The following is a 25200-nucleotide window of genomic DNA, read 5'->3' on the forward strand; positions in this document are numbered from 1 at the left end:
TGTTTTTACAAATCCTTGAGGGGTTCTTGTAGTTTTTAACTTTATTTTTACTGTATGTAAATTAATTTTACAGAAATAGTACGGTTATTTTGTTCTAAAAGTTAATTCTTATCGATGCCACGAATTATTTAGACATTCTATTAACGTGCCTCCTTTAGGTACTGAATTTTATGTTAACAATTGAAAGTTCTTTCGGTTGTACTCTGAAAAATGCTGAATTTTATTAATAAATCTGCACAATAATGGTGCATATTTCACACTTAAAACTGTGTCATTATTGTACACTGAACGGAAGGAGCCACCCTTGGGTGTCTCCATGAAAATATACATAACTGTGACCATACTCCGACTGTAATGTATATTAACAGTCGGAGGGATAACAGACCGAGCGGAGCGAGGTCCTGGCGAGCCAGAGGTCTCATAGTACTTTCGTAATGAGACCGAGGCAGGGCCGGCGAGCCAAGGTCTCATTACGAAAGTACTATGAGACCGAGGGCTCGTATCCCGGAGAAATGATGAAAAAAAAAATTAATGCATTAATTTCGACTTGTAATTAATACAATAATTTATTTCATTGTATTTTAATATGTTTACAAAAAACCCCGGCCCTGTACATTTTTGAAGCATATATTCGTGATGTTTTTTGTTGTGCTTTTATGTTGTTTTTATATATATTGTGTTCTGAAGTGCTTTGATCATGTTTTTTTATCTGATTTTTTCCTGTTGGCGCTAAAAAAGCATCGCTAAGAATGATGTATGACATATGTCGTCATACATCGTTTTCTTGGCGACGCTTTCTTGGCGCCAACAGGAAAAAGTCGCCAAGGGTGGGGTATATCACATCAGTTCCTTGTTTTCACTTTTAACTGTACGTATGGAAAATTCACACATATTTATTGCGTTGCTACCGTTAACATTTGGTAGTTGTCCAAGCATATCGAGAATCTTAATCTTCTTTTTATTGTCAGAAACTTCATTTCCCCCCCTCCCCATCTTCATAAACTTTAGATGAAACAGCTCACTAAGATGCCATTATATTTCATCAACTTTAATATTTAGAATGAAAAAAAAAAGAAAGATGCTGAGCGGTTTTTTTATGCACAAATAACATGATGCCTAGACTAGTTTGATGTGGGAACTTTCGATGGTCAGTGTGATGCTAATGAGATGTAATAACATTCACAAAATATATATTTAGTTGTCAATAACGAAGCCGATACTTCCTTCTAAAAAAATTCGTGTTTTGGACGAGGAATTAGCTCTCGTCAGCTCTAAAATTCATTACTCGTGGAAAATTCGCATTATAGCCATTTCGCGTAAGTTGAATCGCGTTGTAGCGGGAGTCCACTGTACCTATTTTAAAAAAATTCTCTCCTAGTTTATCGATCTTTTCAAGCTAAATTCAATGGTATAATTGAATTTTTAAAATGCATTTTAGATGGTGGGAAAAAAATGTTAAAAGCAATGTAACTGACTGACATGAATGCAAACTGTGGGAAAAGTAATATAGATTCAATAAAATACTCTCCTCTGAAAGCAAAAGGAATTGTTCATAAATTTCAATTGGGATCAAAGAAAAATGAATAACCTTCTGGCATACGGCATTTGATTTCAAAAATATTAATGAAATAACAAAATTACAGTAATTCGAATAGTTTCGTGAGCTAATCGACTGACATTTGTAAACTTCCTATATATACTAACATAAAAAATTCAGAATTATGCAGCAAAACATACAAATAAGTGTACACAAAAGCAGAGCTTTCTTTTCCTTTAGGGCTAGACCAGTGGACCCTTAGCCAATGAGGACAACCAAAGTAATAGACCATATAGAAAATTACTACAAAAATATAATTTTAATATGACAGTTGTGACATTTAAAAGCAAGGGCGATACAAAGCGTTTATAAAAATTGATTTTTAACATCAAAATAACAATTTTGTGCTACCTAGTATTTTGTTAAAGTAGTTTACACCCTCAGTGTACCCTAGCTGTAGTATTTGAAATGATTACAACTCTGCAGCACTTCCTTCAATAGTATTTCTTTGTAGCAGCTATAAATGTGATAATATTAACTGTTTAGAAACTAAGAACTGTTAAATAATTTACAGTAATCTGCAATTTGTGCTTTTTGATGTTGTTATTGCCTACTTTATCTATAAATGTGTTTGACCAAATGCCTAACAGACTTTTTTGTAAATAAATTTGTAAATAAATTTCTACGCAAAAGAAAACCAATTAAAATAAGATTTTATTTTTTTCTATCAATAACCACTTTTTCCCTCATATTTTTTAAATGCTAGAGGATTTGAAATTTTTTTATTTTTCTTCAATATTTAAAAATAGATCACATCCTTGTAAAATTATTGAGCTATAAAAAGTAAACTATTACTACTTCCTCTACATCATCTTAGCCACTAATATGATTGAACAAGTCCTTTTATCAAGAATTTGACCTTAGCCTTTCCCCTATTTCCATATATCACTCTTGCTATAAAATATTGTAGATCACAAGAAACTCCATAGAAATATTCTTTACTAGCAGTCACTTCCCATATTTCTGAATTTTATTCTTCCCTGTGAAAGTTTTGATATTGTAAATTTGTCAGTTGGCTGTACTGACTGTGTAAAATGCTTTCCTCTTTTGTTTTGAATTGATGTATTTTTCGAATATTCGGCAATTATTTTTGAAATTTAGGCTCAAGCATTACTAAATTATGTAAGAATAATTAATGAATAAAATCAATGAAATATGCTATCATTCCTAAAAATTAAAAGAATTGGGTTGTTTGATATCACTTAAAATGCTAAAAACGAAATAATTCTGTTTTCAGGAGTATTAACTTAATTACATTGCAGCCATTATAAAGTTAAACAGAATGTCAGTTACCGTATCAAGTGTGTCAGTCAGTTACCAAGGAATTTTCGGTGTTCCGGATGTAAACTTCAAAGTCATCAGCATTTTAATATTTCTGATGTAGGCAGAAAATATGAATTTTGGAAAATTTTCACCAATAATTTTCATGTTGAGGGGAAAAAGTTGTTTTTTTTTATGGTAACTGACTGACATTTTTATAAACTGGTTTTAAGATTGTTTCTGAACAAAACACTATAAAGATATTTATTGATATAAGCTTCCAATATAAAACTGTATTATGAGTACAAAAAATACACCAACCTTCTTTCCTTTTAGTTAGAATTTGTTTTAGGAAACAAATTGATTACTACATGCCAAATTTTCCCCAAAAAATCCAAAAATGATATCGGCATCTGTTACGGCTTATTTTCAATACGAAAAATTATAAATTAAAAATTTAGTTTGGTACACTTAAAAAATATATATTTCAAGCTTTTAAATGATATACAATCCTTATAGTTTTGTTAATATTGAAATTTTGATGCTCAGGTTAACATTTTCGTGGAATTGCCCTTATATAAGTTCTGTAAGTAGTAATTTCTAGTATCTATGTAAAGACATAAGAAGTTAAAGAGAAACTGTAAATTTTTTTTTTTTTTTTTTGCACCATAAAAGTCTTTTTAACATTCTAATATCCAAACATGTACGATGAAAAGAATTTGTATGTCATATAACTTTTAAGTTAGCTAAAGGTTTTGTTTTTAGAATGCTGAAGTTTGGATTGAAAGTCACCGAACAGTCATTGAAAAACTTCTTTCAGAAGTTCTTGTGTTAATAACAGATGCAGAGTGTCCCCCTGAAGTAAGTGAAGTAAGCAAGTCTTGCAGACTAATGGAAGAAAAGTGGAATGAGTTATTACAAATATTTGCTGCCAAGAAAGAAGTTGCAAGCTCAATTCTCAGAGCAGAAATGGTAAAAGCACTTGTTGTTCATTTTATAATACATTGCAAAAATATTACCAAAATTTGAAATGCTTAACTATTTTGTATTTTGAAGGGGAAGACTATTATTTTAGCTACCATAACATGCATATTATAAAATGAGGTGAAACATCAAGTGTCAGGCATTAATTTATAGGGTCTGGTGGGGGAAAGTGGTCAATGGGGTAAAGTGGTCATACGTCAAATAAATGGCTATAGCTTGGAAATAAACGTTCGAATGAATGTGAAACTTTTATTTTAGAGTAAAGCAGTTATAAACTACATTTTGAGTACAAAATTTTACAACTGGCAAAATTTTATTTGGTAAAAAATAATATTTTGCGTGAACATGAAAAATTTTAAAATCTAAACACCTATTTTAACATCCTTGGGAAATTTTGTTTGTAAGAATTAGGAACAGATTGACTGTACAGGAAGCTTCCTACATTTCTCAAGAACTCTTACTCGTTAGCAGTTAGCTGAATCTATTTTAGATAATTTTTTAGAACAATTTAAGTAAGATGGGGTAAAGTGGTCCTAATATTAGGCTTAACGAATATTGTTCTTCTAATGTCACTTCAGCTTTAGAGATAAAGCAGATACAAATTAAATATTAATTTTACTCAATATGTATTGTTTTTACAGTAAACGGGGTTAAATATACGAGTATATGCATATATACTCGTGTAGACATGTACATAGACGTATTCACATAAAAGCGCCAATAAATACATATATGGGTATCTGCAAGTATTTTTTATCCATACAGCTATACATTCTACTATACACGTATATGCTCGCTTATACTCGTATATGTAAGAACACTTATATACTCAGGTAGACATGTATATACCCGTACGTACTTGAGTAGACATTTACATACAAGCATATGATGTAAAAGTATACAGGGTGAGTTTACATTCTTGAGCAAATTAATAAAAGGTGTTAGAGAAGAGGAGAAGAAGCAAGAGTTAATAAGGAACATATGGTCACAAACACAATGCTGACGCGCTACATGCACGCAAAGTGGGAAATTGATGGACGCAAAAAAAGTCACAAATTTATATATATATATATATATATATATATATATATATATATATATATATATATATATATTAAACAAATACAATTTTACACAACATTTTAGGACTTAAAAAAGTTTTAAAGCGATTGATGAAATTTACGGCCTTTAGCTGTAATACATGCGTTGCATTCACAGATTCCTCTCTTTTGCAATAACGAGACTTTTGAAAAACTTTCATCAGCCGCTGTGCCTTTGTTGCGACGCGTGTATTACAGCTACTACAGACCGTAACTTTCAACAACTGCTCTAAATATTTCTTAAAAACTAAAATGTTAGGTAAAATCATCTTTGTGCAACAAATTTGGGCCCTGCTTTGCCTTCTGGCTTTGTGTGCATGTAGCCCGTCAGTGATTATAACTTCCTTATGATTCTTTGCTTCTTATCCTCCCCTCTCACATCCCTTTGATTTTTGCCCAAGAGCTTATATTCACTCTGTAGGACGACATGTATATATTAAGCGTATATTCTCGTGTATACATACATGTACTGGTGTATACACGTTAATGTACGTATATACGTCTATACAAGTATACAATCGTGTGTACACGTATACATGTATATATGCTCGTGCTTCCATATTATATATACGTGAGTAGACACGTACAATGACACAGTGGATGTATCCACGAATTAACTCGTGTATACCCGTATATGTATGCATGTACACTGATATATGCGTATATACGTCTACTATACACATATATACTCAAGTATGCACGTATTTTCTCGAGATACAAGTGCATGCGTGCATATGATGTTCGTTTATACTCGTATATACTCGTATGGACATGTGACACGTACATATACGTGACACGTATATACATGTGACACGTATGTAGACACGCATACACTCCTGTAGGTAATCAAGTATACATGCTTATATACTCGTATATACACGTATATACTTGAGTAGGCACGTGCATGCATGTATCTGATGTGTACATGTATCTACTCATATAGGAACGTGTTTACTTGTGTATAACACGACACGTATATATCCGTGTATACAGTCATGTACTCGTGAATATACTTGTAATTATAAGAACAACTGAAATATACAAGTATTAGGGTTCTTTATAATGGCTTTGCTACTATTTTTAACTATGACCACTTTACCCCATGCTATGACCACTTTCCCCCACCCCATGGAGTAAAGTGGTCATAAAAACATAGGGAAAAGAAAGTTCTATAAAACTATTAAAATCAATATTTTTCTTCCTAAAATTCAATGTACCGTGTTCTTTAATAATGCAATATAAAATAACAACAAAAAAAGGTGAAGTGTTTAAAGAATTTGTTGCATTTATTATCCACCTAAGTTGAAAACCTACGATTTTATGACCACTTTACCCCACCAGACCCTATAGGTACATAAAACCTTTTATAAATCTTGGATTTTATTTTATTAACTGTATCATGAAACATTCGCTTCAACATTGAACGTGGTGCAAATGAATTTTTAATAAAGGGAATTTCTTAGTTTCCTCAATCTTTTCTAATTATATTTCAGAAGAGTCTGCATAAATTTTGTTATTACTTTTTTAAATTAAGCTATATCAGTTTGACGATACACTGTATCGCAGCTGTACATATCCTTAAACGTACAACATCAAACATTACTTTAATGTGAACCATCAATAAGTGTTTGATTTCATATTGCTATTGCTTCTAAACAAGCTATGAAAAGTTATTGATGAATTTTTAACAAATCAAAATGCTTAAGGAATGCTGATAATGGTAAAGAGGTTAAGGGGAAACATCAATTTTTATGCTACAGAATCACATTATTTATTCAAAAGAAAACATATAAAGCTTTCAGTTTCTTTTCTTTTAATTTTACCTTATAGTATGTTCGTTCAAAAATATATTTTAAAGATACATTACATTAAAATTTTCTAGTGAATGAGTTTGTTTCATCGATAAAAAATAATTTAGTTTTAATTTTCAGCTTGTGAAAGGGCTTCTGGTATTTATAAATTTTTAAGTAATATTAGGTGCGACAAAAGTATTGTTCACTTTTAATTTCTTGCTTGAATAACAGAAAAAAAATCATGTTGAGGTATGTGCATGTCTCTTTTTTTTATTAGGAAGATAATATAAATTAATTTTACACTATGCAATTTCAAACATTTTAAAGTTCCACATGAGCTTCCTTAGTGGCACACAAAAGATGAAATTCAATTTCACGTTAAGTGTTTTTCAGCAATTCAACAGATATTCCTCCAGTGACTTGAATGATTCTTTGTTTTAGCTTATTGATATCCGGAACTATATTTGCACGTACTCAGTTGTAACAGATTTACTTTCATGGAATGTTAAAACTGACATTGCTTTCTCATTTACCTTAGAAGTTTGCAATGCAATGAGAAAAATGTTCCTGAGAAATGCTGTTGTGCTGTGCACTGGCTTACATGAAAATTATTTTTTGCATAAAGTTTTGTTGAAAAAATTGTTTTATGTTATCTTTCCAATAAAAAAAAGAAAAATGTATGCACCTCAATTTGTTCTTTTTTATTCAAGTATGAAATGCGCTCTATACTTTTGGCCCACTCTGTATTATTTATAAGAAGGGGACTCACGGGAAAAATTAGTTTTCTTAAAAGAATTTTCACTATTAGCTTAGGAATAAAACATTGTCTCTATTTACTTCATGGTATATATTTGTTTAAAAGTAATTTAAGATTGTATTTTGTCTTAGTTTTTTTCTAAATGAGATTTATTAAAGGAAATTGGTTTCAGTTTTACTGTGAAGCTGGAGAAATTGACTCATGGATATCAGAGAAACTGCAAGTTCTAAGTAATGCTGATTACGGAAAGGATGCTGATGCAGTTATTAAACTTCTAACTAAGCATCAGGTTTTATGATTATTTGTTTTAATATTAAAATAAATTATGTAACTGATAAATGTTGCATTTCAGTTTTGTTTTATTAAAGTGACTAAACTGTCCTGTGCTTCGTTTTTTAATTTCCTCATAATATAGGAATGAAGTGTTTTTAATGGAAGAAATATCAGGATAATGAAAGTTAAATTCAGTTTTTATTGTAATATTCTTAAATATTACATTTCAGAGTGTATATGGTAAGATTTATGTGAGAAAGAAAATAGAAGAATACTTTTTTGATTATTTCTAGTTAAATTTTTAAGTGAAGAAACACAATCTAGTAAACATTTTGCTTATTTATATATGAATGAACTTAAACTTATAAAACTCTGTTGTTTTAAAAATCATTATTCAACCTATCTTTGAATTGCTTTGAGACATTATGTTACACTTTGAGTAAAAGTACAATATAATTGTGCATCCATTATCTAATGATGAACTGTTAATAATGGTTTCTTGATTAAGGCTTTGGAACTGGAAATTGATTCTTACAAAGGTCTAGTGGATGAACTTGCAAATCAAGCAAATGCTCTTGTTGAATCCAAGCATCCTGATTCAAAAATTATCAGGAATAGAATGGTAAGAAAAATGTTCTACAATACTCACTTCAGAAAAATGGCATATTTATGTAAAATTAAAGCTGTATATAAATAAGTACATAAATAAGGTATAGTAAAAAAAAATATTTTTTAACATAACCCTCATCTGCAATAAAATAAAAGTTACATGTAAAATTCAGAACAAAATTGAAAAATTTTGAGAGATTTCAAATATTTTGCTCCTATCAACTTGATAATCTCATCTCTCTGACAACACTAGTCTCTTCCTCTGTCTTTTTTATCCCTTGGTATTCTAGGTAAGACATTGGTGATTTACCAGGAAGCTCTGCCCAGTGCATTTTTGACTTTTTTTTACCTGGAAATCAACATCAGTAGCTTTGGTTTGCTCCTTGATAAATGTATTTTGCTTTTGCTCCTTTCAGGTCATTCCTCACATACATTTCTCCATGCTTCTCTGTTGTATGAAGCTTTCATTCGGTTTTGCTTATTAATGTTCATGTAATAAAACATAAGTTTATACAGGCAGAATACTCTGATTAAAATCATTTCTTTTCAAACAAATCGGGAGACCACTTTTAAATATAACAGGGCAATTTCAAATGCTATTCAGTCAAGTTTAACTGCTTCTAGTCATTAATTTGTCTTGTCTTTTATAAGTATAACCGCACACCATTTCTAATTCATCCATATCACTAGTGAATTTTGCAGAAATGAAGAATTTTGTCCTAATTTTTACTTTGCTGAGAGTCATTTTCAATCTAATGAGCTTTTGTCTTTATTTGATTCTTGAAGCATTTCCTGAAATCCCTCAAGTAAGGAAGCAAAGTTTCATTTTTCTGAATATTCCTGAACAATTTTTTATACGTTAAAACCTTTATTTATTACATTTTATTCAAGTTATAATAATTATGCTTGAATTCCAATTCTTGTCATTGGCTGTTTTTTTTTCTAAGACAAGTGCTAAGTCAACCCATTGAAATTAGGTGGAAACATTTTTTAAAATGCAATGTTTGCCATCGTTTAAATTTATATTTTATGTTTACATTTAAAGTTTTTGCACAGGTTTTTAATGAGAACTTTGAACTTTGCACTGCACCTTTTTTACATATGATTTTATCATTTTTTTTGATTCAGTTATACAAGTATTATAAGACAGTTGACTCATTGAATTATCATTGCCATCTCTGCGCCAAATGTGCAAATGATCTGCCATTGTTGTTATGTAACCCTAATTACCAGGGTTGTGAATGCTCATAGGAGGTGAGCTGTATGTGTGACCTGAGATGGGAATGGTCAGTAAACTAAAGAACAGGTTCAAACATGTGATCAGTAAAAGAAATGCCTTGTGCTAAATTTTTTGATTTGTATGTGAACATGTATGTTAATTATTTCATTGGAAATTCATCAATTTTCTAAAAATCCTGTTAGAGTGATTGTTTAATAAGTTTTTATGTCTGCTATATTGACATTTTTAGTAGCGATAGGAGTGTTGACAAATTCTTAAATTTAGAATTGTGCTGGCCCTGTGAGTGTCCAATTTGGCTCCCTTATAATGTATTTGTTAATTATTGCATAACACAAGCCTCCTAAAAATTGAACTTTGAGTCATTCCATATCAGCTTGGCATAAATACCAATTTCTACTGTGCTAATTAATAATATAGCAGTATTCTTAAAATATGCAAGCAAAGGTTTGCAGTTAGAAAGAAATAGTCTTTTTATTTTTTTTAAATTAAGAGTATTTAATAATAAAGGGAAGAAATGCTGAAAAAGATTAAATTGTCAACATCTATCTATCCCTTGATTTAATCATTGAAAGCTGTGGCTGCATTTAAGCTGAGAATTTAGTTTAAACATAGGGTCGTTCCATATCAAATCAACCAATAAAAAATAAATTTTGAAGGTCAATATTTTGGATTTTTATGATTTTTTGTCTGTTTATTATACTTACCTCCAGGATGAAAAAACTGAAGTTTCAAATTTTTTCAACAATTCTTTGCAAAGTTATGCATTTTTTAAATTTTGGAGGAATCCGAAATTTTGCATTGAATGAAATCTTAAGAGGGCTATTATTAGAGTACTATTTGACTTAGAAGTTTATAATTGGTGCTGTTTTGTTCAGTCTTTTATGAGGTTTTCAAAAAATATAACAAAGCCTAGTTGCTAAAAAAAAAAATTATAATTTTTTTTAATAAAAAAGTTTTTTTTTAATTTAAAAATTCAAAATCGAAATTTTTAATTTTCTTGAAAAAAATATATGTTACTTAGCCTTTTGTTAGCAACATTTATTCAAAATTTCAAGATGGCATTCTTTTGGTATCACGCAGAAATTTTTTTTTTCTTCTTTCAACGGTGCTTTAATGGGTCATTCCATGTCAAATCAACCAATAAAAAATAAATTTTTAAGGTCAATGTTTTAGAATGTAATTATTTTTTATCTGTCTATGATACACACCGCCATGATGAAAAATCTGAAGTTTCAAATTTTTTCAACATTTCTTTCCGAAGTTATAAATTTTTTTAACTCTGGAAGCATCATAAATTTTACATCGTTCAGTAATCTTTAAAAGGCTATTATCGAAGAACTAATTGACTTAAAAGGTTATTATCAGCCCACTTGATTGTGGGCTCATATAGCCCACAATTTGTTCAAACTGTACATCCCCATTATTAGGGCTCATGAACTCGGGATCCTCTGTACTAGAGCCTGGTTTTGGATCTTTGCTGAACTCACTTATAACATCATCAGTTTCAGGAACTGAAGAATGTTTTTGTTTACTTAATTGTATGCGACAAGCAGTACAAATTTTCATTCTTTCTTCAATGCCATATGTTAGTGTTGTCATCCACAAGCTTGCAGTTTTTAGATCTTTTTTCACCCATTGTTCTTCCTTTTTAAATGGATTGCAGCAAAATATGCTCCATTGTTTATCCATTTTCAACTAAAAGTTGGCACTTAACAACAAAAATATGCATAAATTTAACATTAAAATAACAATGAAACTTGGAAAAAATTTCTCAAAGAAAGCAAGCAGTAAAATTTAGAATGTGCACTGTCCAAGAACATACAAAGTATTGAAGATTTCAATGCCTCTGTAGTGGGAGAAAGCAGAAGGGTTTCATATTACACCAGAAGAAAGCCTAAGGCACTGATGGTTACAGCAGGCAGCTGATGAGTGGCAGTGGCTACTTAGGGGATGGGTAGCAGGGATGTAGATGCTGAAGCATGACTCACAATGGTCAAGCCCTTCTACCGTATCAGCCCATGAACATAGGAATGAAAAAATGTTGATTGGAGACCTTTGCTTTACTGAATTATTTCAACACTTTCGATTACGGACCATTTGCCATTGATAAGTAGACTAATATATTTTCAGTTAATAAATTTTAATTCTTGGCTGTTTAAAAAAACCTGCATATATATATATATATATATATATATATATATATATATATATATATATATATATATATATATATATATATATATATTTCTGTATAAATAAACATCTATATATATATATATAAAGGTAATCAAGCCAAGGGTGCCAATAACACCTCCTGAAATACTGTACGCCCCCCCCCCCACAGGAATGAAACCTCTTTACAGCGAAAAATACCCCTTAAACATCCCCTTAAAAATCTTAATGGCACAGTCTTTGCCATCCCTCCACCCCCTTTGGATGATCCAGCTGATCAAGCAGTATGAATTGTTACATGAATAAAGATGTTGAAAGAGGAAATATTTTTTTTCTTATGATACCACAATAATGCCATCATGAAATTTTGCATAAATGTTGCTAAAGTAAGACTTATTAACATAAATTTTTTTGAAAAAAATTTAAAATTTCGATTTTGAGTTTTTTTTTAAATAAAAAAATTTTTTTTTCAAAAAAATGTTAAAAAAAAGAAAAAGGTAGAACTAGGTCATGTCATATATTTTATAAAACCTTATTAAATACAGAACAAAACACTACCAGTTTTAACTCTTTGAGTCAAATAGTTTTTTAATTACGGCCGTTTAAAGAAAACGTGTCAGGAAAAATTTTCAACTTCGTCAAAACTTTAATATATTATAACTCGAAAACAAATGAGTGAAAAACTCTAAAACTTTGTATATTTTCTCTGTTGTGGTAATACTCCATTGGAACAAAATTGAGCAAAATCTAAAGACATGACATTTTGACCATTGGTTGATTTGATATGGAATTACCCCAAGGTTTTTTGCAACAAGCAAAATTTTCCACGATTTCAAATGTATAATGATACATTTGATCCCTATGCATGAAACCAGATTATTTCCTCTTTAATTATTTAAAAATATTTATGTCATTGGGATACATTGCTTGCATGAACTATAATTTAATTATTATATTTCACAAATGTTTTATACTATAAGTTTCATTTTAGGAAGTAATTGACCAAGAGATGAAGAATATACAGAAACTGTGTTCAGTTAGACGTCAAAAGTTATTGGAGTCCAAGAGCCGTCATGAATTTAACAATGAAACTGAAGAGCTTAAATCTTGGATTAATGAACAAATGGCTGAGGCTATATCAGAAGACTATGGGGAAGACTATGAGCATGTTCTGGTAGGCTATGATTCACAGTTATTAAGTTTGGTGTTTCATGTGCACTCTATGATATTCTTTTCGTTTACTACTTTTAGATACTTCACAGCAATTTTGAGTTCTATCGCAACAGAGTAGAGTTGGGCTCGAAGCGTATTATTCAGTATGAAGATTTAGCCAAGAGACTAATCAACAGCAACTGTTTTTTTGTAAATGATGTGAAAAATGGCATGGAATATTTAAGGTAAAATTCTGAAAGGAAATTTAAATCTATCTTGCTAAAATCTTTATGCAAAGGAACTTGGGTTAATCCCAGGAATAATTCTTTGGAAGGAAAAAACTGAGTGTTCCTCAAATGTTTAAAATAGTTTAAAGAAATTGAAATTTTATTTTTGACTTTAACTATTTTCATCAACAATTTCAATTTTGATTTTTTTAGCAACGTGAGAAAGGTAGTGTACATTATAGCTACTCTTGCAGCAAAATCTCCTTAATTTTCTTGGTCTGTATTTAAAAATTTAAGTGCTTAGTTTGAATATTAACTATTTTCTAATAATCTATTTCTTTAAATTCTCACCCTTCATAATAATATCTGGTCATGGGAACCAGGATGGCTTTTACACATATTTTTAACAAAGACTACTTTGTTTTGTTTTGTGTATTCTCAGCTTTTATCCAATTTTACTAAACAAATTGTTATTCAGAATATACCATTTTTGAAAAGGATATCATTCAAAGAAATTCTTATGCATTTTTTTTTAATTAAAAAATTCGCTGGTTGGTGTGGTATGAAATGGTGTATAAAATCATTGTTTTCTTAAGTTTCAGTAACTGCTTGTTAACAAGGTTTCTTGACAATGATGTCATGATGCTTGGAAGAAATACTAAGTTAACAGATAAAATGTCACATTTACTAGCTACTTACTTGGCGAATTAAGGGGATTGGCAACTGCCTGTGAGCTCTTGTCGACTGGTGCATTCAATTCAAATGGATGTAATACTATGCACTTCACCGCTCATAAAATTGAAAATATTTAACAATTTACAGAAATTTCACCCAAAATTTGGACATCAGGATGGGAATTACTTTCCTTTGCTTGGTCTAAGCTTATTTCTCTACTGTCAAACTGTCAAGAAATACTGTAGCCTAGTGCAGACCATGCCTCAGGTTGCAGGTTTTAAAAACATTACTGTTGTTAGGTTTGGAATTAGTTCGAACAAATGAAGATTATAAAGCAAATAGTTTAAGTTTTTAATTTATTTTCAAGACGTCTACTTTTCAATTATAATAAAGGGAAATGAAGAAAAAGAGCAAGCATTTTCTGTGCCTAGACGAAATTAGGAAGAAAGCAATTAATGGTACTAAGCAGTAATATTTTAATTTCCCCTCCTTCATAAAAGTTTTGAACACAAAAATCTTTTGCGACAAGTTTGTGTTATTCATTTATTCAAATATTCAATTCTTTTTCACAAAAAAATAATTTAAATTTTCATGTTTTTACTTTCTTCAGTTCACGTTGGTCTGAGTTAGTGGAATGCATTGAAGCTAGAGCCTTCAAAATGGAAGCTGCTGCTGAAATTCATCGCTATCATCGAGATGTCACTGACATATTATCACGCATTCACAACTACTATAAAGGAGTGCCACAGGATCTTGGCAACAACCTCATTCATGTGCAAGACCTTATAAAGAAGCATGATACTACAGAAAATGAACTTCTGGGAATTGAAGCCCAAGTAAATTATGTTTTGTTAATAAATTGAATGTTTTGATAAGGATCATTCAATGAAATTACAGATATTGATAAAAAAATAAAATTTTATTTTCATTACCAAAGTGAAGTGACCAAAGGTGTTATTACAAATGATTACTGCAGACAAGTGAAAGACAAAAACCAAAGTGTAATAGATTTAAATATTCTTAAAATTAACAGAAGTTCTGTCTTTAAAAACTCCGAGATAAAAGAAATGTTTTTTTGATTCTAACAATTAATGCTTATAATGTAGCAGATAGCAGATTTTTTCATTTTTCAATGAATTTTATTACATTATTTTAACTATCATTACCTTTTAATAAGAAAGTTTGTTTAGTTATCTGAATTATTAATGCTGCTCTGTTGTAAACAGCAGTACAATTAATTTAGCAGAGCTTGGCAACTTGCTTACTTTCTAAATTGGCAAGAGGAAAAACATATTGTCTGCTTCATCATCTTGTTTGCTCCTCATGTTTTAACTTTACATTATAATGGCACTTTTAGTCTTGATCAAAAGTTCATTTCAAAGATAAAATAATATATGGTATCACCAAACATGTAGTTTTTTTTTTTGAAAGTTTGACCAAACACGACTTTATTAAATTAAATTTTATTTTCATTTTCAAAGTTTATTTCTGTTCAAGTAATAAAAATAACTACCAAAATTAAAAACTTTTACTTCTACAACCATGTTTCACATTAGTTTAAGAACGCAAAAAGCAAAACAAAATGCCACCAAATTGAACTTTTTGAATTCAAAGTTTTGAAACTTATTATCTGTAGTTGTTTAAAAATATCAAAACATTAGGACATTTCTTAAATTTTCCATACTTCAGAAATTTATAATTCAAGCACTAAAAGTTCTCAAAAATCTGAAGTTTTGTGTTTTTTTTTTTCATGCTGATATGCACAAAGTGTTGACAAGATTAATCAAAAATTTGTATCCTAAAAACTCAAAAGTGTTTTTAATATTTTTTAGTTGATTTGATGTTCTTCTGTGACACTGCAATCAGTTATTCATTTGAAATTGCTTGCTTTCATTTAATATGAATTTCCTTCACGAAAAAAAAAAATAAAACACAAATGTTTTAATAAATTTCTAACAGGTTCACCTGTTACTTGAAGACAGCCAGCGACTTCAAGAAACATACCCCGGTGGGAATGAAGAACATATACAAATGCAATTAGCTCTTGTTATTGAAAATTGGAACTTGCTTCAGAAAAAGGTTTCTTCAAGAAAGAGTCAGCTGCTTGCATCTCAAAGTATTCATAAGTATTTAGCATTGGTGAGTAACCTTTGATTTTTACGTAAGCAAAGCTAAAATCATCAGGATCACATTATGCTTTCATGGATATTTATGTATAGTTTTTCAAGTTTAAACTTTTAATGTTGGTTTTTATGTGTTATGCAGTTTAATGTTTGAAATAATAAGAGATAATACCCCTTCCTTTCCATTGCTTGGTTGTGTATGCTATTTGAAAGTAATGTGAACTCTTTTCAATAATATATGCCCAAAATATCCTGCCCAACAAGTCTGCCAAATATTAACAAAGTGCATAGAAAGTCTGTATGGCGTGAAATGTCAGAAACTGCCGCCTGTTGATCACTAAACAAAACTGTATTTCAACCTTGTTCTTCCATTTTCGCTCTTCAACTGTTGAATTTTTTTTATGAAGTAATATAAACTACAAAAATAAGTATCATTTTTGGAAAGTGGAGATATCTTGAGAACAAACATTCACACTAGCCAAACTCGGTGAAATATTCATTGGAAAATTGTTAAAAGTCGCTTACTATTCGAAAAAAACAAAACAAAAAAACCTTACTGTATATAAATTTTTTTTAATGTAAGAATATCCAAAAAGGATAATTAATAATAAATATAGGAATTAAAATTATAATTCTATCCTACTTGAACTGTCTTTTAGATGCTAGAAAACCCTACACTTTTCTTTTACAGTTTTACGACTAAAAATAGAATAACTTTTCACTTGTATTTGAATAAAGAAACCTATAACATAACAATATTTGGTTGTTTCCATCAAGTGTTATTAAAACTGTTACTATTAAAAAGCATCAAAAGTCCCCTCCTCCATGAATGTAACATTTTAGAAGCTAGCCCTCTTTTCCAACATCCATTTTGGATCTCTATTTCCAGTTTGGTCTTGAGCAATTCCACTAATTTCCAAAACTCAGTGCCAGTGTCTGTAACATAATCTTGGGGGTTGCATATGTCCTTTTGCACCCTTGGGAACACCAGTTGATCTAGTAATTGGTAAGCATGCCTCATGGAACAATTGAGCCACATAATGACCTTCAAATTTGCCACCATTTAAATAGTATTAAGTGCTTATTTCATGTTTTATAAACATCAATCACAGACTATTGGAAGTCTAATGAAGTATAACATTGCATTTTCCAAATAAATAAATAAATAAATAAATAAATAAATTTTTAAACAAAATAATGTCTAGAAATAAATTTAAAAATGCTTTAGAACTGACAAGACATAGCTTTTAACCCTACTTCACAGAAATGATAGTCTGTTCCTCAAGCAACAATGAGCAACTTAAGTTCTTTCTTTTGTATAATTGAAAGAAAGGGTTTCAATCAAACAGCTATTGTTTCATGTTTTCCCATTTATGTCCTATAAGCTTGTTTTTTATCAATCAAAGCAGGTAGCCCATTATAGGTTCTTCTTCTTCGCTGGTGCTACAGCCTGTTTCCATTGAGAAGATATAAAAATGGAGGGAGTGAAGACTTTCATGCATGAAACCAGGACCCCAAGTCACATGATAGATTTTAAAGCAAAGCATTGGAAGAAATCAGGTTTCTTTTGCTTGTTTCACGCAAAACATGCCAACTATCCGTTGTTGAGTCACGTGACTTGGAGTCTTTGAGTCAGCTTTTGCTAAGCCAATGATTGGACTTGCTCCCTTCATTTTAATTCCAGCTCTAAGCCTGTTGCAGGCCAAGACCGTCTCTTGAAGTCTTTCCCATCTCACCCTATCCCATGCAATATCCCTCCATCGATTCACTTCTACTACTTTTAAGTCCTTTTATACCCCATTCAGCCATTTGATTGGGGGTCTCCCTCTTCGGTATTTTCCTTCAATGTTGGAGAAGGTGACTCTTTTTGTGAGGAACGCATCTGCATATCAAAATATGTGGCCCAGCCACCTAATGCAAGACCCTTTTATAATTTTTGAGATGTTAGGTTCACCATACTTTATGTAAATTTCATGGTTATTCATTCATCAACTGTTCTCCAACAGTTGTTTTATTGGTCCAAAAATATTTATCCCATTACAGGTACTTGGCCTATTATTTGCACATTTACTTTATATCAAGACTTGTTGACACATTTTTATTGACAACTAGTACTTCTCAATGCATACAGCCTGCATCAGCAAAATATTTATAACTTTAAGTCAGTTACTGTTAGAAAGAACCATTATGTTGGAAAATATTATTACCCTTACATTTCATATATCCTCTCCGTTGCAAAGTCTTAGTGGTGAGAGCAAAAATAGCTCTATCAGAATTTTTACTGACACTCAAATTCTGAACTCGGATGTTTGAGTTTTGATAACTCTGTCATCTGAACCAAAGAGTTATTGATAGTTGAGTAAGTTATGCATTAGAGAAGGATGTGGCATTATGCTACAACTGTTTGCAAAAACTCTACTTCTTCATCAGTAATCCATTCACTGCAATAGTTTTGGATGTGTGAATAAACTGATTTAAATTTGTGATATTTGACTGAAATTTTTTCCTCTCATTGACTACATTTCAAGCAAATTTAGTAATATTAGGTAAATAGCCATGGACATAAATTAACTGTAATCTTGGCACTACTTTCATTTTAGGTACGTGAAGAAGAAAATTGGGCTAAAGAAATTTGCTTTGAATTACAGTCTGAAGCTGTCCCAAGAGATATAGAATTAATGGAAAATGATCTTCGAGTTCTTGGAATGGAAATGGAGTCAAAATTTAGTCTTTTTCAACCGTTGTATGAGCAAGGAGAAAGTCTTCTTGAACATGACATATTGCAACAACAAGTATGTTTGGAAGATTTCCTTGAAACAAAGGCATTGTATTATGTTTAATTGAAATTCTAAGTTGTATACTTCAACCGCGCTGCTATTTGCAGCCATTTACTAGCTCTCCTTGTTAAAGATATTAATAGCTTAAACAGAAAAAGCCTGTATTGATGTATGTCATTGTATGAATCAAAAAGTTAATTTATATCAGTACATTTCTAAACAGGTGATGGTAGAAATTAATGTCTAGCTATGTTTGTAAAAGGTTAGGTAATATTTTTTTAGTTTTCACTCTACCTGATATTGTGTATGTATTAGAAACTGTGTATCCTTAATAGTTTAGCAACTGAATGATTCAAAAATTATGGAAGGAAAGAAACTTATAAAAGTCATTTTTCGAAAACAGTTATACAGTCAAGCCTGCTTATTAGAATATCGGTTAAATAATATCTGGCTTAGTATAATACATTTACAATGTAATGTGTTATTTTTATCCCGGTTAATAGAATATCCCACTTATTAGAATATTTTTCGTGGCAAAATGGCAATTCCATTCAGCAGGTTTCATTGTATTTATATTTTATTTAAAATTATACATTTAAAAAGCAAATTTAAATATCCTGATGTAATATTTTAGTAGAATGCAGCTTTTGGCACTAAATTCACTGGAGAGTCATAATATTTATTTATATATAAAAAGAATCTATGTTGATGTTTCACTTTTTAACAGTGGCAGGGCATCCACTCATCAATAGATGTGCCAATGACTATGAAGAAAAGTATAGGTCCTTTTTATCTCTAGCGAAATTTAATTTATAGCGGTTTACCTGTTGTTTTCCGAAAATAGTTGAAAAACAAAATCTCTTCCAATATCATTTGATATTTGTTCTGCGATTTTTTTAGTAAGTATATGAGGCATATTCAGGGTATCTGCGCACCTGGAAAGTCAGGGATTTTGACCATAATCAAAAATTATCAAAGAAAGTCATGATTTTCATCAAAAATCACTCAAAAGTCTTACAGACTGACAATTGATCATGGAGTTTAGATTCTGAAATAGGCATACTTGCTGAATTTCACAGATAAGGTTTACGCACTTTAGCCATTTCTATAAGCTTTGACGCATCAGTCGTGATTTTTTTATGCATTTCAAAATCTGATTGCACATGCTTCTATAAACTTTGAGCATTTTTCTTTGCTACGATATTCTACCCCTTGGACATTAATTTTGTGTTTGACATTATTTTTAACCCTTCTTATATGTCATATTGTGCTGGTAAAGACTTGTACTTCTAATTTTGTTGTTCATGTTCAAAACTGTTTATTCATTTGGTCTGGATTGATTCAAGAGACTTTTAAAAATTATCATAAAATTTTTTATTTGTGTCTTAAATTAATGAAGATTTTAGAAAATTAAATTGGTCTAAAGAATCAATTAAGGACATTTAGAATGTCGAAATAATCAAAACCCCGGCACTTAGTTACTATTGCTTGTCAAATATTTTTTAGGAAACTGTTACCATTTAAAAGAATTTAATGTTTGATTCTTTATTTGTCTGTGAAGTCAGAGATTTATTTTTAAAAATTAGGAGGCAAAAAAAAAAAAAATAAAATAAAAAATCAAACCAGCATAACAGGTCGCTATTCACCTGTAGTTTTATAGTATTGCCGAAAGTTTGAAGATTTTACTTTTTAAACGTTTTTTCAATATTTTTAGTCATTGAAAGATTATTCTGCAAACTTAACAGTTTTTTGGAGAAAAAAAAGTAATTAATTCGTTTACATGTTAATTCTTACCTATTAAAACTTTTTTTATGATGTATCAGAAAAAAATATATATATATATAGAAAATTTTAGATTTGTAAATGTATGTCCTTGGTTACAAAATGTTAAATTTAAGGTTTTCTATTATTTCATCTGTATGGTGTATCACTAGTCATTGTTGCATTCATTGGTTTTTAGTTATAATAGTAGCTCAGCTCGTTACATTTCACTTTAATTTGAATTTTTGTCCTTTTCCAAAGCATAGATCAGGAATTTTATTTTCACAATACACTAGTTTAGATATACTTCTGAAAAATGTATTGTTTTCTGGAAAAAATTCACCCTGTGAGTCATGGAAAGTTGCAAGCAGAAATCATAGAAAATCATGGAACGTCATGACTCTAAATGTAGCAGATACCCTGCATATTATGCCGATGCTACAAATTTAGCAAATCCATTCTGCGGTTTCATCCCTCGAGTTCTCATAGCTTTCAGCTAATCAGATTCTTTAACTGCTGATTCTTAAACCCATGTAGCAGCGAACCTTGCTGCAAGTTGCAGCAAGGTTCGCTGCTATATGGCACAAGGTTCGCTGCTGGCTACAAGGCTGCATGGCTACAAGGTTCGCTTCTGCAGTGTTTGGCTATTGTTAGACAGTTTGGCTAATTTTGATAACTTGTGGCTAGAAAAAATTCAAAAGCATCATCCAAACCTATGTATGGCTATATTTTAGCCAAACCATTGCTTGATTTATTTTCCACTTCAAATAGCTTTGCATAATTTTAAAATCATTTATCTACATTTTATATTGAAAAATCTAATGACCTGAGACTGTAAGAAAAAAAGATCAAATTGAATTCTCATATTCTCGGTTTTTAGTCTTGCCAAATAGCTTCATCGGTGAAACTTTTCTTAAATCCATTGTCAAAAGGTTAAAGAAGGGGGGGGGGATGCTTTTTTTACTTAGAAAAAGAAGTTTCTTTGTAAGGAAACTTTCATTTATTATAATTATTATTTTGCAGTTTGCTCTTTCTAGCTTTATTCTGCTACAATTTCTGATTGCTTAATTTCTGATTGATATAGATGCTCTTGAGATAGCATTGAGGGAGTAAATATAGAATCAATCTCCTAAATAACCTTTCATTACTATCTATTGAAAAATAATTATTAGTATACTTATGAGAAAAGGAAGTTTTCTGTTCAAAATGCATAGTCAGTTTTGCTGCTAGGACCCGAATACTTTATTACACATTCAAATATTTAATGCAAAATTTAAAGATATTTAATATTGTTTGGTTTTTACTTCAATTTTCGATTATAATTTTTTAAATATTAAATTTAAAATTTGAAAATAAATGTTTATTTTAAAATATTAGATTAAATATGTAATATTTTTTCTCAAATGAATTGTGAACATCTTTATGTGTAAAGTAAAGCATATGGTCTGATGTTATTAGATGATGAACCTGTAAGTGAGCAATGACTGACACGAGATGTCTCGTCTCACCACTACTTTGCAATTATCACAAAATGAAAGCAACTTGACCAAATGGTATAGACCTTGGTCTTAACTGCATAGCTTCTTATGTAACAAACTTCTTAGTTTATAGGAAGTTATGCAATTTTACTTTTTATCAAAAAAAAAAAAAAAAATCAAAAACTCACCACCCACCTGCAGAGATTGTACAAGAGTATTAAAGGAAGAGCCAAAGGGTCCCCCACACAGGAACCTCCTAAAATAAATTTAAAACTCTTCATTGTAAATAAGAATTTTAATATTTTATAACTTACATTTGAAAAGTTCTATAATATTTGCCTGACTTCCTCCCAAAATCAATTAATCTAATACAAAAAGTTTCAAAAACTCGCCACCAGCAGGGATTGGCACTACAAGAGACAATAAAAAGGGAGAGCCAAATGAGCCCAGGAACCTCCTGAAATAAATTTAAAACTACTCATTGTGAATAAGAATTTTAATATTTTCAAAATTACATTTGAAAAGTTTTCATGATATTGAGCCTGGCCTCCTTCCAAAATCAATTAATATTAATGCAATACAAAAAGCAATGACATCGAAAAAGATAAAAAGTTAAAGCATTTTCAATCATTTCTATTCACCAACATTGACCCTACTGATTTATTTTTCCTCAAAGACACTGTTTATGGTTATAAAATGACAGTTTACTGGAACTGAACAGTGCGATGTATTAGTATTTTCATAACTTTCTTGTTGATAGGCTAAGAGCTGTTGTTGAAAATGATGCAATGCAATTTTACTTGTTTTCAGGAAATGGTTCATCTCACATTGAGCAAACTTTATGACATTTTATAGACAATTTAAAAAGGTTTTAACTGGTATTTTATTTCATTTGTATAGATTGCTAATCTCTACTTGTGTTGTGTTTTGGAACTTTTTTTTTCTTTTGCTGAGAATAAAATGTTATGGCTATTAAGATTGGTAGCATTTGAACCTGTAATTTTCTTAACATGACCTATTTCAAAGTAGAACTTTAATCATAAAGAACTTTAATTCAACAAATTTCTCAACACTATTAAATATTTGAACTGTTTTTTCGACAGGACTATTATTTACTTTTGAAAACGGCTTGTTTTCTTTTGTTGCTTTCAATAAATAAACAAGGAAAAGAAGTGGAGAAATCAGGTTTTAGAGGTGAATTAGTTAATTTTAACTAAGAAAAATGTATGCTCCTAAAGAAAAAAAGAAAAAAAAATCAAAAATTTTGTAAATTGATGTAGGTTTTATTTAAATACTGCAGACATTAAGAAAGGAAGATTTTGGCATTTTTATTTACTGATCATTGTTCATTGTTTAGATCAAAGAAAAGCTGAAGTCACTGTCTGAGTTACAAGAGCGAGTGAAGAAAGCCTGGGAGAGAAGATCAGTTTTAGTTCAACACACAAAACAGATCTCACTATTTTTCCGTGACGCAAAGCAAATCCAGGCTTCCATTGCAAAATGTGAAGTATGAGCACTCATTGTTTTCTTTTACAGAATAAGCAGCATAATCGAACTCATCATGCTGTTAGTCCTTAAAGATTCAAATTTTTCTTTTTCTATTTTTTTTTGTTGCATTTTTGTCATCTAAAGTACTTTAACTGTACAACATTATGAAAATAATCACCGACTTACCAAGATCTGGAATTGTGCAGTCTAGGTGGCAATATGAGTTCAGTATTTTTAAAATTGCAACAAAACAAGATAAGCATTTTTTTTTTGTGTGTGTTACAAGATGTGTGATGCTCATCTGTTCCTGCAATGCTTTAGAGACCCATTAACAACCTTGTTAATGTACTCCCATTAAGCATAAGTTATGTAAAGAATTGAAGAACTAAAGGATAGCGTTTACATGACGCTCTTGTAACTTGCTTATAACCTGCTTATCGCCAGATTTGGGGTGTTTACTGGTAGTATACAGATAGATATATTTGCCTTCTACTTTCAACTGGAAGTTTTCCAGGCTTCAACCCAGAATGCAGTTTGCAAACTTGTTTTACTTTGCTGGATAAAAGCACTCACTATTCTCATATTAACAGAAAAATTATCAACTTTTTCAAAAGCAGGAGCAGGGATATGCGGGTCATAAAAGCGCCTTGTGAGTGTGACTGTAAATGTGTTTTAGCTGTAACATTGCTTTTAAATTAAAATGTAATGCAACATTTAACATATTTAGTTCATGTCAGTGGAATGGATCTGGAAGTTATTTTCCGCCATTATGATACATTTCTTTTCAGTAATGTACCGGAATAGTTTATTAATACGTCTGCATCAGAAGTTTAATACTTATATTGGAATGTTTTGAATGGGAAAAAAATAATAATAACGCATGAGACAGTCACCATTGTGCATCAAAGTTTTGAAGTTCAAAATAATATGATTAATCAATATAATATGTTAGATGTTTCGTTCAAAGTTTTAAGAAATATTTTTATTTAATGGTTTTTATACATGAATCTGTAACTTAAGATGTATAATTTATAGTAAATGATTTTCTCACTGGTTGTTGTCCTTTTATCGTTTAAAAAAAAGAAATAAATTTATATGAGATTAAAGAAAATATTATTTTAGGTGCAATTGTGTGGTAGTGAAAACAAAGAAACTGTTGAAGATATTGATAATGCCCTAAAGAAACATTTAGAATTTCAGAAAACGATGGAAATACGGGAAGAAAAGGTAAGAAAATGGTGCAAAAAATATGTGATCAAACTAACATTTCAAGTAGTAAAGATTGTGAGAAGTTAACTTTTTGTGTAAACATTCATCACAGTATTTTTTCTGTTTAGTATCAACTGCTAGTTAAGTTGATACTATAAATTTATGTTGGTGTGTGCTAAGTTATTGTAAGAACTTACTGGGTATTTAGTTTAATCTATAAATATGTTGACACAGAGGTGGCAGAATGGGACAATTTGCATTGTTGGTTCATTGCAGTTTAAAAAAATACTTACAGATTTTTTTTCAGCATTTAGTGTTCCTTGTATTTTAAAAAAAAAAAATGTGTGCTTTTCTACTTAGTAAGAGTGTTGTTCAACATCTTTAGAGAAATTCAGATTTTTTTTTTGTTCAAACCTCCATTTAGAACTACTTGCATTTTAGTTTGTTGCAGGCTGTCTAGACGCAACCAGTCATTGAAGTGAGCCATTTCTTTTACAGAACTATTTAAATTCACAGGACTTAAAA

The 25200-nt window shown here is 30.4% G+C and overlaps 1 protein-coding gene across 1 annotated transcript in view; it reads left to right on the plus strand.

Moving 5' to 3' along the window:
- The window catches only part of LOC129219053 (spectrin beta chain-like), a 321265-nt gene that overhangs the window by 200846 nt on the left and 95219 nt on the right, over positions 1–25200 (plus strand). The window contains exons 33-42 of the mRNA XM_054853373.1: positions 3623–3829; positions 7664–7780; positions 8273–8386; positions 12777–12959; positions 13037–13182; positions 14450–14675; positions 15799–15978; positions 18563–18754; positions 23336–23485; positions 24589–24693. Of these exons, the coding sequence (XP_054709348.1) occupies positions 3623–3829; positions 7664–7780; positions 8273–8386; positions 12777–12959; positions 13037–13182; positions 14450–14675; positions 15799–15978; positions 18563–18754; positions 23336–23485; positions 24589–24693 (1620 nt within the window). The remainder of the gene's footprint in view (positions 1–3622; positions 3830–7663; positions 7781–8272; positions 8387–12776; positions 12960–13036; positions 13183–14449; positions 14676–15798; positions 15979–18562; positions 18755–23335; positions 23486–24588; positions 24694–25200) is intronic.

This window comes from Uloborus diversus, chromosome 3 (assembly GCF_026930045.1).
Source record: "Uloborus diversus isolate 005 chromosome 3, Udiv.v.3.1, whole genome shotgun sequence".
NCBI classification, from domain to species: Eukaryota; Metazoa; Arthropoda; class Arachnida; order Araneae; family Uloboridae; genus Uloborus; species Uloborus diversus.